Raw genomic sequence first — 12,969 nt, 5'->3', positions numbered from 1 at the left:
GCAGTGACATTGAGATCAGGTGACAGGGGCGTGCCCAAGTGCGGGCGACGTGGAGAACTCACCCGTTCGAGCAGAGGGTTTTAGCAGACAACAGTTGTAGCGGACAACGTTCGCTGCCAGTTTGCAATGTCGTGCCCTGTCTTCATTGAGCTGTTCATCACTACAATTGTGCAGTGTTCACTTGTTTGGGATGCTAAAATGAAGGATATTCGCAACAAAGATAAGAGGACGACTCTTTGGGAAGAAATTACGGACTGAAGCTCGACGCATATTCGCAAACTCGTCGTCGCATTTGACGCATATTTCTGTAAAGTAAAAGTCCGTATCGCTTGAATCAGCCATGTCCATTGGTGCCTCAGAAGTGCCGCTTGTTTCCGTGTGTCATTTACGAGTACCATTCTATGGAGCCATATTGTTTGCACATGTCGTTTTCTTTTTGCCTCTTCCCCCCCCCCCTATGGTGACTCCATATGGCTTCGGACAGACAGCACAAAACAGTACTCAATAATTTTTGTTCGGAGCTCATATAGGGGTTTGTTTTTTTCTTTTTTACAACGCCGAGCTAGCGTCCTCGTAGTTTTGTTTGGTCTTGTTTCTTCAGCTAAAAGGTCACGTACCCCGAGGGTTGCCATACAAGAGTCGCCGCCTTTCTACATAACGCCTAGAGGCGAAAAGGAACGCGAGCTTTCTTTGAAAGCCGTCCATAGGCCTCTTGCGTCTGTATGGCCAAGAGAGCCCGCGAACGCTTTGACATTGGAAAGCAAGAACTGTTAGCAGAGCCGCATGTGCTTCAAGCTCAAATCGCAGAAATACGGACCAACCAATTCCTTTGTTTCTATATGGATAATTGTCTGTGCTTGTACTTAAGCAAGACTTCCAAGCTGTCGCCTGTAAAGGGCTAAAAGAGACATAGCTGTTCGACATGCAGTATTTTTATTTTCTGCAAGGTCATGGATGCTCAGTACCAACCTAATGCACCGATGAAACCCGCATCTCAAGCTGGTCAGAACACGGAAATGTGGAGTAAGGCACAGCTGTTGTGTAAGGCACAGACCACCGTAACCCGTGGCTCACAGGCACTTTCCACAAGAAACACTTTGCATCACAGCGACACGCGCCACGCCAAAACGAAGCATGTGAAATGAAGCTTCATCTGTGCGCCGCGGTACCACTCAGTCGCCACGACCACCACTACGCCATCGCCTGCATATGAAACACGCCTTTATGCGAGTGACGCGAAACTGAAGGTATCTCCGAAAATTGACTATTTGAGAATACGGCACCCTTTTTATTCCACTTTGTGAATAAAATCACTTAAATCAGATTTTTTTTTGGTCTCCGTCGAGTCTAAATTATCGGTCTGCGACTGTAGTAGCACTCAGTGCTGGCATAGGCTGTGGGGCTAGTCGAAAGGTAGTCATTTAATTAGTTTATTTATGAATAACAAGACATGTAGGACATTAGCTGGGTGGCATGGTATACAGTCGAACCCCGTTCCTACGTTCGGAAAAAAGAAACACGAGAAAAACTTGCCAACCGGGATTACGCATGAACCAAACTCGCTGAAAAGGTTGGTAGAGTCAACTATACTTGACATCTACCTGATGCGAAGCGGTGCGCCAACTGTTGCTGCACCAGTCGCCGATGCACGCTGAGCTGGTGGGTCCTAAACGCCCCAATACATGCATTGCCGTTTCTTTTTGTTCTTTTGTTCTTTTTTTGCGGCTTCTTCAAAATTACATTCGCGTTTCTGGAATTCGCCCTCTGTCAGCAGCTTTTTCGTGTGGGGCATCTTGTCGGGGAATTTTCTGGCGTGCCCACTCGAATACCTATGTGCTCCGGGCTCTTGTGATCGAGCAACCCGAGACAGGCTTTGTTGCTTTCCGATTGCGTAGTGTAGGTGTAGGGGAAAACGTAACACAATCGAGCTGGTGGTGAGCGACGTCAGAAAATATGATGCTGCCAGAGCTAAACATGACGCTCATGCCGTCTGCTGGTCTGCTGCAGGGAACGGTGGCGCGTTCTTCAACGTGCCATATGTTTCAAACGACGCTATATACGCCACTGGCATGTGCTGTCAAACAAGTCGGTTAAGAAGTTTGCCGCAGTGTGGCTGGCGGTGACAGCTGTGGATGCGCCGTGCGACGACCCGCGAGGTTTACTGGTACTGGAAGAGAAAACTTGTGTGCATGCTGACATTTTCACGTGACATGGGCGGGCGGGTACTCCAGAAAAGCAATCGTGGTGGTGCGTACTCTTCTCGATCGCATGTGCCTATCGCATTATCGCGTTCCAAAAACGTATCGTATGACCGTAGTCATGCTCCGTTCTGTAATAATGCGCAGGGTGGAAAAGTTAAGATAAGCGCTCCAGCGGCAAGTCGGCACTCTAGCCTTACTGGCGGTCTGAAATATCAGATGTTGTTATTTATTTGTTTATTTATTTATTTATTCAAATTAAATAAATCAATAAAGATTAAGTATGAATTGCTCTTTAGGACTTGTAGACGCAGATTCATGCAGAATCTAACCCCTGTTTTATTCTTGTGGCGGAAACATCTAATTTATAAAGCATTTTGGAGACTAAAGATGGACCTCCATGGAGCGAAAGAGCGACGAACATTCGGCGCCCACTGTCCACTGACAGCCGCCCCAAAAACTTCCGGATCACCGCCCATCAATGCTCTCCAGAAATCCGACCAGCGCAAGAGTTCGCTCCATGAAAGTCGGCTTTAACGCTAAAACTACTACGCAGAAATACATATTTATAGAAACATATTTATTGTATTTATGTAAGTGTAAAAAAAGAATGTTTTAAAGCCACAATGTCCTGTACTGTGGACGTTGCTGCATAGAAATGTGGAAGCTGTAAAGCAAAATTGCATTAGTAAGGTTTTGGCACGCTAGTTAGCATAGTATAAAGTTTGGCGGAAAAGGGCGACAAAAGTTGCACTCCACCTCTCGTGAGAACGGCATCTGAACCGAGCTTTCTGCTCAGTGTCTCAGTCCTTCTCGCTGCAGTGATGGCATGAAATCCTTGGAACAAATATGGAGGCTACGAATAGAATGCAGATGTTAGTGACAGACGTGGCATGAAACTTGCAATAAGTGCGACACGGTAAAAAGAAAGAATCTGCTTGACATGCGAGTGTTAAAACTCCCCGCTTAAAGTAACTCAAACAACTCGTACAGCAAGGCTGCCTTGGCACACCTAGTTTAGTAACAGGTCATAATATGAGAAATAAATGATTCCTTTTAAACTTCTGGCACCATAACTTGCAGCAGAACTTGCATGAACGAAAAATTACTTTCAATGAGACATTGTGCTTTTCTCAAACTGTTGTTCGAGGAGAACGATAATGGCACCGCACATCTGTACAGTTATATTGCACCCTGCCTCCATTTGATTACATGCCACACTTTCGTGTGCGAAATGGCATGCAGAAAAGTTCACCATTCAGGATAGAATTGATGAGGGTGTGTAGGATATGAGAAATGCATTAAAATAAAACCGCATTGATGCATTTTCGAGGCACCATGGAAAAAAGAGGTAACAGTACGGAAGGCCGCAAATAGCCACAGCAACGTCAGAAACCGCTCTGAATGGTTGCTGGTGCAGTTGTTAGACATTTCGTTGCTCGTACTATGACTGGTGATGGCGCGTGGAGCATCAGGTACGATGTTCCTTGATAGTGGCCCCTTTCCACTGTTAGTATCATTATCCGCATAACAGGGATATACTGCGGCAAAGCTCACTAAGGAGAACCGGCGAATATGCATTCTGGCCAGCCCCAAAATAAGTGTAGCCTGCGCTCGGTTCCTAGTAGGTTTAAAACGGTGCAAACTTGTTAGGGTGCTTCACCCAAGTCTTCGTGAGCTCCTCCGAGCATGTTTTCTCTTGATATGCTTGTGCAAACTTCGTCATCTTTGCAGATTTTGGTCGCTCGTTGCAACGTGTCAGTCATTTGTTGCAACCTGTTGGTCGCGTGTGGCAGTGTATACATTTATCATCTTTGTAGCAACGTGCAAGGGCAAGTTTTCCTTTGCGTCACTAAAGTTACTTGGCTGCCGTGTTCAAACACAACGTATGACGGGGGTACATTACAGAATTGGTACATATTGAAGGGGAACATAATATACGTGGGAGTCTTATGTGGTTTATTTCGGTACCGCGAAAATGTGACGTAGCAGCTGGGAAAAACAAAAGCAAGAAAAAAAAATCATCAGCCATGCAGCTTCTATCTATGCTTAGTCCAAACATGGCGGCCACAGTGACATTAGTGCATCCTATTGACTGCCGTGGGTAACCTGCCTTCATTTTGATAACGAAATGGCCATAACGCTGCTAGTGTCTTTGCCAGAATCCACACCATGTTCACACCTCACTACGAACGTGCCTTTCATGTTCTTGCTTTTCCTTCTGTTATCTGAAGCTTAAGATATCACACCACCTTTTGACATGCTATCGCAGATGCAACTTCTCGCCATGCTGGCTAGTACCGAAACATTGCTACTATGATGATGTCATTGCAAACCAAGCCAAGAGATACCGAAGGGAAAAAATAATTCTGTATCAGTAAATTTTCCTTCAGCGATATCGAGAACACCACCCTTACCACGGTCAGATCCTTGGTAAACTAGAAGAAGCGCAGTAAAAGAAGGCTGGTCGTGACGCTTCCTTGAAGTTCCCGCACCACCTAGCATTAACATCATGTCCATTGACAGCGTCTTCTAGGGCTTCTTTAGGCTTGTAGCACAGCTCAGAAAGAGCAAAAAGGAAGGCGGAAGGAGTACTGAAAGGGAACCGAAGACAGAGTGAGCAGAGCGATCCGTTCCCTTTCATTATCCCCCCCCCCCTTTTTTGACACCTGTGTGTCCAGTGTGCCTTATGTAGTCCTTGTTTTTTCCTGCATTCAACAACCTTTGAACAGAATAGAGCTGTGCGTCAGCCTCTGTGATTAAAACAAACTCGCCTAGAAATATTTCGGGACCTCGCACTCAAATTCTGACACAAAGGGAAATCGTGAAGCTAATGTTAGTGACGTTCTTGAGAAAACATGCTAAAGCTAAATAATTCGGTATCTTCTTATGTGGATTATTCACGATGGGGAAAAATTACGTAGGCTGTTCAACATGATACTGCAACAAAGCGCGTCAAGCATCTGAATGAGCTTGCTTGCACTGCTGAGATTCTTAAGTATGTTCTATTGTGCCTACTGTAGCATGACAGACGAAAAAATAGCTTGTGGCCTAATTGTCGGAGCGCTGGGCTGTTCTGCTAATGGTGCTCTGTTCGAGTTCCGGCATCGCCAATTCTTTAGGCATAACATAAGCTGGTCTGCTCAAAGAGGCGGATATTATTTGCAGAAAACTTGAAATGCATAATGGACTAATTAACGAAAATGCACTATTTAAGCCTTTAAGTACCTGTCCCATATTGCAATTTGCAAATTTTAGCCGGGGAATTCACAAGGCGGATCCACTTGGAACGAATTCTCCGGTTGACACCAGTTTCGAGATATTAATTTCCGAACTTCGTGGAGAAATACATTGTCGTTCCAGTTACTTCTGTGCTTCAATGCATAAAGCTACATATTGAAGTAAGTAGGACGACAGTGCATATTTATTGCAAGTTTGACAGCGCGTATCTCGTAAATGGTGTCATCCACACAATTCTTGTCAAGTGGATGTGCTTTGCAGTCTCACCCGCTAAAATTTTTACTTTGCAATATGCGCCATGAGATAATTAGTTAAAAACTTATTAGTGCATTTTTAGCTAATTAGTAAGTTGTGCACTTCCATCGTTTGTCCAAGAAATCTGCGCCTTTTAGAGTAGACCAGTTCATGGACTGGAATTATGGCATCTGCCACAGGCAGTTGCAAAAATTTTTGAAAGTGTTCGCTGAAACACGCTGTACATTACACACGCACCAATATATGTCAGGGACAGCACGGCGACCAATGGACCTTAGGGCATATACCCAGTACCACGTGTTGGCCCGCGAAAAGAGGCTAGAAACATACCCGATACAGTAAAACCTCGTTAAACCGCACGCACTTACACAGTAGTTTCATTTTAAAAGAAGCAAGTGAAATCCCCCACTCAGCGGCCATTGAACATAATGTGTATTGTATCCGCATAAACCGTACCAGCTTATTGCGTACATATCGGTTAAGACACAGTGTTTCCACTTTTCGTCTCACAAACACGGCGGTGCATCGTCTCCATCGGGCGGCCTGGCAGAACAACAGGCCTCAGAGATTGGAACAACGGCCTCCAAGCGCCCTGTGCCTTCGCGCATGAAGCCACATCAACATCATTTCAGCGTTGTGCCAGAGAGCGTTGTGACGTAATGCAAGCGAGGACTCACGTCATGCCGAAGCTCGGATAAAAAAGACGCCGGATGCTCAGCATAGAAGAAAAATTAGACATCGTTTGTGCTATCGAACGTGACACGAAGAAGTCGGCGCTGGCACGCGACAGGGATCTGCTGTTGACTACAGTATGTGGTATTTGGAATGCGAAGAACTTGTTCAGCAGCGCTGCTGCGATCGCAAAGAGATGTTGGCTACGAGGTTCGACTTTTCGCCATTGTTGCCTCTGTTGTTGCCGAAGTGTCGGCTAGCAAGAGTGATGAGGACGACACGGAAAGCGACACCACGGGCGATTCAGGCCCGACAGTGGCAGAAGCTGCGCGTTACATCAGCCTCATGAATGCAATCGTCACGAGAACAGCATCCCGCAATGAAAAAGGCGTCCCACAACTTCTGCAGCGCTACTGCGCCTGTGCACGGAGAATATGCAACGCCAACGAGAAATCTGCCATGCAAGTGTTTGCCAAGAAGAGGGGGCTGGCTGAAAAGCTGGCTCACAGCTTCAGCAAGTTTGAGGCCGCTGTCATCGCTGCTAGGCCACCGCAGCATCAAACATCAAACGAAAATAACACTTTTGTCGCGCGAAGTGAATAAATACTGCATGTTTTTCCCCCTGTCATCGCACTCTCTCTGAGTTACATTTCTCACAGGTAAGTTGTTGATCAAATGCTATTTCATTTAAACAGTACTACCGTTTAGTACGTACTTTTTCCGAGCTCTGGTTAACTGCGGTTTGACGAGGTTTCACTGTACAGAAATTTGTTGGTAACTTGCTGAGACTCTAGCTTTACAATCTGGCCTCTATCGTTTCAGGTTTGTGAAACCAAAGAACTCGGAAGCTGCTTCTAGTGGTGGACTGTCTGAGAGCGTCAGCAGGAATGACGGCACCAGTGTGCGTGTAGAGCCAGTTGTTGCAGACACTGTACTATCCGGGAGCTCTACTAGGCACAGGTGTGATATTGCATTTTTCTGTAATAATGGCTTGAAGGTTTACCGATAGAAGTTTCCATTACGATAGCTATTATATGGACACTCCAAGTGCATTGCGTCTGTTGCCGTGAAGTTCCGTATAAAGTCCAAGGGCGATAACACCGTCGCCGTGTGCCCTGCGCTGTATGTGCGAATGAAGGCGTGCAAGGGGAGCCAGTGGTCGTGGCTCAATCTCGCCTGCGCAAAAGAGGTGAAAGCGGGCAGGAAGCGCGCCTTCTCCCGTCGTCAGTGTTGCCAGGTTGGGTGCAAGGCGGCATAGCCCAAAGCTAGAGAAATTGTAGCCCAAATGTAGTCAAACACCAAAAAGAGCGAAAAGAAACTGTAGCGAAACACAGCCATTCTTATTTTCAGTTTTATTTGTATTTACATTTGACATTCACCTGCGGCAATTCCTTTTTGAATAATGCGTCGTAGCAAAATGTCCGTGATGCTGTGACGGTTGACCCTCTACATTAGCAGCGACATAATGCTTGCACATAGAACACTTTTTGGTTTCCCGAGGAAACTGAAGTTCCAGCGAATCACTGCAGAGAGCAAACATATCGAAATGAATCTCGTATATAAGCAAACAAAGACAAAAACTTGCAGGATGCTTAAAGGGACTGACAGCTGGCTAGAATGTGTTGTGACACTTTGTTGGAAATGAAATGACCATGTGTAAAAAATTGCTGGTAGTGTATTCGCACTCTTCGAACCGGAGGGTATGAGGCGACAACAAACCCACACCGTGTGCATTCCTGGATGGTTGGACGGCTGACCGGCGGTTAAGTCCACGCCTGATCGACCGTGGACCAGAGACATCGAGACAGGAGGCTGCGTAAAAATACACGCTCAATTTAATAAACCAAAATCATGTCAGTGACCTGATAAAAGGAAGGAATAAGCAAACTACAAGCAGAGGGTGCAAAGCTTTGCGTAAGACTTGCAGGTCACACACAACACACTTTGACGCTACGCGCGACTCAAAGCCCACCACGTTGAAATTTACAACACTCTCGAAAAAAAAAATGCTGTCCAAATGAAAAATACACGGGACAATAAGCGTGGCACGCACTACACTAACAGACTATAGAAAAATCAACACGCCATGAATAATTAAATTAGAGATGAAACGCGATTTAAAAAAAAGAGTCTGGCGGAAAGTTCTGAGAGCAGGTTAGAACACGAGGCTTATCTGTGGGGTGCTCGCCAAGGTCTGAAGAAGCGTCAGGTTGCTGGCACCCCTCGCTGCTGAAGATCTTGATGGACTTGCACCGTCTATCGATCTACCGGCGAAGACTTAGGTCTAGGAGTTTCAGCCTGCCGACCACATCTACAGCTGTCTTGGTGCATGACCACGCCGCTTCGTCTTCCAAACTACTCTCCCCATTCGCCGAGGCCACATTGTCCCTCGTCACGCTCTGGCGACCCACGTGACCAGCCAGTCCGGCGAGCTTGGGAACAATAGGGAGCTTGACTCCTCGCCGCCGTGTAAGCAGCGCTGCAGCGACAATGGCAAGATGGACGCAGGCGCGCACTTTGTGACACCATGATTTATAGTTATCAAATGCAGCACGCTCTTTGCGGTTTAAGTAGGGATGATAATTTTAAATGGACAAAAAGAAGTCTCAAAAACCAGTAAGTGGCGAGGCCTGGTGGTGAAATCTTGGTACTGAGGATGTAGTCTGAGATTACTGTACTAGGTCGGCTGTTAATAATTTACAACGTAATTATTGCATAGCATTGCAGTTGCTGTATTATTGGGCACTTGCGCTTTATTCTGTGGTTCGGAAATGAAAAGCGCACGCATGGTTACGGCAACATGCCGAACTGCGCACCACATGTGACAGCATCGTTTCACGTTTCGATCTGATTGGTTTCGCTTTGACTGGTTAAATACAAAAGCAGTTGGACAAGAAACCACAAAAACCCGTAGCTATTATCGCAGAAATATATTTCAACACTTCGCAAAACATGAATGGCAAGACATCAACCGGATAAACAAAATAATACTGTTTCACAGTTACCGCCGTACTTGTCCTATGCCTCCTACTAATGCGGGCGCATAATCGCTGTCACACAAGCACAGCAGCACTCCTATCTCAGCCAGCTAATGCAAACATCACTTACAGTGAGTACATGGCTAGAGGGACCGAAAGAATGGCGAAGACAAGTGCCGACTTCCAAGTGATCTTTATTTTGAGTAACAAGCATATATGCCAAGACACCAAAACCAAAGCGTTCCCTCGATAGCACGAAGCCAGCATGGTTACACATTCAAAGTTCAAACGAACCATGACCGTCTCCTTAAGATGAACGAGCGCGCATGTGGGGCCCCAGAAAAGCAAGTTCTGTATCTATTAATGCAATTGACGGCTTACTAACCGAGTCACCTTGTCTTGGTCATTCTTTCGGTCCCTCTGTCTCTGTACAGGCTGTAAGGGATGTTTGCAATGTAATACCAACTAGCCCGTACCCAAACCTTGCTTCAGCCAGCCGAAACATAGCCTTCGAGATTTGTTTCTACTTGATGAGAGCCGCCACCTCTGGAGCCGGGATTAAGGTGCCACTTTTAGCCCAAACAAAGCCATGTCGCAGATTTTCTGTAGCCTAATTTCGCTATATATAGCCAAACTTGGCAACATGGCCGACGTGCTCGAGGCACCTAATGTTGTGAGGTGCCGAAAGGAGGAAGAGAGAGAGAGAAGGGCGAGGGCAGCAGTGTTATACGCCGGCTGCGACTGCGTGCGGTCGCCTGGCCGTATTTTGAGAGTGATCTACGTTGGGGCAGTCTATAGGCGGATACAAATTTAGAAAAAAGGGGAGGCCCCGCTCAGATGACCGAAGCGCGACATCCGACTTCCTCCGCACCTAAAATAATCCCGCTAAAGAAATGTGCTTCTGAAATGCGCAATTCTCGGTATAAATAAAGACTTGTATTTTGATGACTGGTTTAGTAGAGCTCTCATGTGCTACAACACATGCCAGATCGCGACAGAAAAATAACCCAGTGCCATCCACAACGCTGCCCGTCGTCTGCTCTTTAGCTTCATTGCAAGTGACAAAAGTAGAAAGAGCAGCTCTGCATGGCTTTAGCGCTTGTTTACATGTACACGACATATTTACTACTGTTCCTAGGTTCAAATGAATCATTTGCTATTGAACAAGTACTTTTATAAAACAATGCATTTATTGCAACCATTACAAACTCAAGATGCTCGGTGTCAGCGAAAGCAGTGTTCAAGGTGAGGAGGGAGGTCAAAGCTTCGCATATTTCGGGTGGCAAACTGTCGACGCCCTCGGGAAAGCGCCCACGAAATGCGGAGAAAAGAAGACGCAATGCGGAAAAAAGAAGACGCAGCACAAAGTATGACGCGTTGTGCGCGCTGAGGTCGTATGCGTGATTTCTTTCGCCGCAACGAGGTACCGACGGTCGAGAAGATCACTAACAAGTTCTCGAAGCGTATATGGTGTTATGTTTGTGCCCTGGGATTTGCCTGACGGAAGGCCAGTGCTATGGTGTGTCGACCGTGGAGGCCGCATTCATTTCCGCATGGTGCCGGCTTCGGGCACACAACTACGTGCACGGCTCTGGTTTCCTCGCGGCTGCACGGCGTCCACGACGGAAGCGGCCACCGGATCACGGACTGCTATTCGGCCCCTCCCCATGCCGGCAGCAATACAACCTCCATTCCTTTGTCCGGCGGCGCCCGCACCATGAACGACTCCCGATGTGTTTGGGATGATTTCCAAAGGAGGGCTGTGTTTCGACTCCGGGCCTTGCAGTTGGTTTCTTTTGTTCTATGCGGGTCATAAAACTTCCCTGGCGCACCATTCTGACTGACCGCCAGATCGGCCCGATGGTGGTGGTGAAAAACTTTTATTGATGAGAAGGCCAAAAGTAAAAAACGAATTAAAAAGCAGCGTTGTGGGCGGCCTTCAGGCTGCCGGTTGTGCCGGCCAGGCCATGCCTAGTCGCGACGTCCTCCGCCCAGTTCACCAGCCGGAGTTGGATATCCGGCTCGGTGCTGGACAAAGCAGCCTCCCACTGCTGCGGATTGCTTAGGCGCCAAGAGGCAGGGGGCAAGTGTGCCGGGCAGGAGAATAGGACGTGAACGTAATCGGCGCGGGAGCCCTCACATAAGCGGCAAGCCGGCGAGTGCGTCCCGGGGTGGAAGAGGGCAAGACGTGCAGGAATAAGATAGGTTTGGGCCTGAAGGTGGCGCCATAAGTGTTGGTGGGGCTGGGAAAGGGATTGGTGCAGATGGGGGAAGGTGAGACGAGAGAGGCGATAGTGCTGCGTGATATCGCGGTACGTGAGGAGCGCGTCGCGCGTATCCATTCCCGGCGGGGGCGGGCTTGCTCGGTCAGTCGAAACTCGAGCGATGGAATTGGCCGTCTCGTTACCAGGATGGGCCGCGTGAGCGAGCACCCAGATGATTTGGATGGGGCGAGAGGGAACGGTATCGGAACGCAAGATTCCGATGGCCGCGTGTGCCACTCGTCCAACCGCGTAGTTGTAGACCGCAGGTTTGGAGTCGCGGAAGATGTACTTCGCGGAGGTTTGCGTGATGGCAAGGGTAATAGCTGCCTCCTCGGCCTCGACAGAGGTAGAAGTGTAGACTGAGGCAGTAAGAGTGGGTCGGAGAGAATTGTCAGTGACGGCATGGGCATGTGCTGGGTAGCGGCGGTACGAGGCGGCATCTACGTAAGCCACGGCTGCCTGCCGTTCGTACTGACGCCAGGGCGCGGAGGCTCGTGCTGATCTACGGGAGGAGTGGTCTTCGGGATGCATATTTTTAGGGAGGGGATTAACGGTTGGGAGGGGGAAGACATGGGAAGGGATGGGCAGTGATGTGGGAAGAGGAATAAGAGGGGAGAGAAGTGCGCGACCCGGGCGGGTGCGGGAGAGACGGAGGAGCTCGGCCGTGCGATGGGTCTCCTTCAGCTCCGTCAGGGAGTTGTGGACGCCCATCGACAGTAACCGAGCCGTCGACGTAGATGTGGGAAGGGACAGGGCTGACTTATATGCGTGGCGAATGAGGCTGTTGACTTTGTCTTCCTCGGTACGAGAAAGGTAGAGATACGGAAGAGAATAAATGAAGCGGCTGAGAACAAAGGCCTGGACCAGGCGGCGGAGGTCGTGTTCGCGCATGCCGTGGTGGCGGCTTGCAATGTGGCGTATGAGGCAGACAGTGCGGTGTACAGTGTTTATGAGTCGAGTGATGAGGATGGTGTGCTTGCCATTGGACTGAAGAAAGAGTCCGAGGATGCGGAGGGTAGAGACGAGAGGAATGGGTGTGCCGTCAAGGTAGACGGTGAGTGGAGAAGGCGACAGGGGACCATCCGCCCAGGCTGAAGGAGCAAAAGCTCCGATTTGGTTGGGGAGCAGCTCAACCGATGGCCCGGGCGTGAGTTGCTACCGCGTCCACACCTGCCTGTAGAGAGGTCTCCATGTCGCCAAGATTGCCGGTGGTCACCCAGAGGGTGATGTAATCGGCGTAGAACGCATGAGCGGCCATGAGCTGGGATAGCTCGTAGAGCACGTGCCAGCGGGAAGAGGGTGATGTTGAACAGAAGAGGGGACAAGACAGAGCCTTGGGGGGTACCCTTGTTGCCAAGGGAG

The 12,969-nt window shown here is 48.4% G+C and overlaps 1 protein-coding gene across 4 annotated transcripts in view; it reads left to right on the top strand.

Moving 5' to 3' along the window:
- Positions 1-12,969, top strand: part of LOC142576287 (uncharacterized) — a 136,052-nt gene that overhangs the window by 107,354 nt on the left and 15,729 nt on the right. For all 4 annotated transcript variants that reach the window (XM_075686342.1, XM_075686344.1, XM_075686341.1 and 1 more), the window contains one exon: positions 7,188-7,325. In XM_075686342.1, the coding sequence (XP_075542457.1) occupies positions 7,188-7,325 (138 nt within the window). The remainder of the gene's footprint in view (positions 1-7,187; positions 7,326-12,969) is intronic.

Source organism: Dermacentor variabilis, chromosome 3 (genome assembly GCF_050947875.1).
Source record: "Dermacentor variabilis isolate Ectoservices chromosome 3, ASM5094787v1, whole genome shotgun sequence".
NCBI lineage: Eukaryota > Metazoa > Arthropoda > Arachnida > Ixodida > Ixodidae > Dermacentor > Dermacentor variabilis.
The sequence above is the reverse complement of the archived record's forward strand: the minus strand, read 5'-3'. Positions and strand labels throughout refer to the sequence as shown.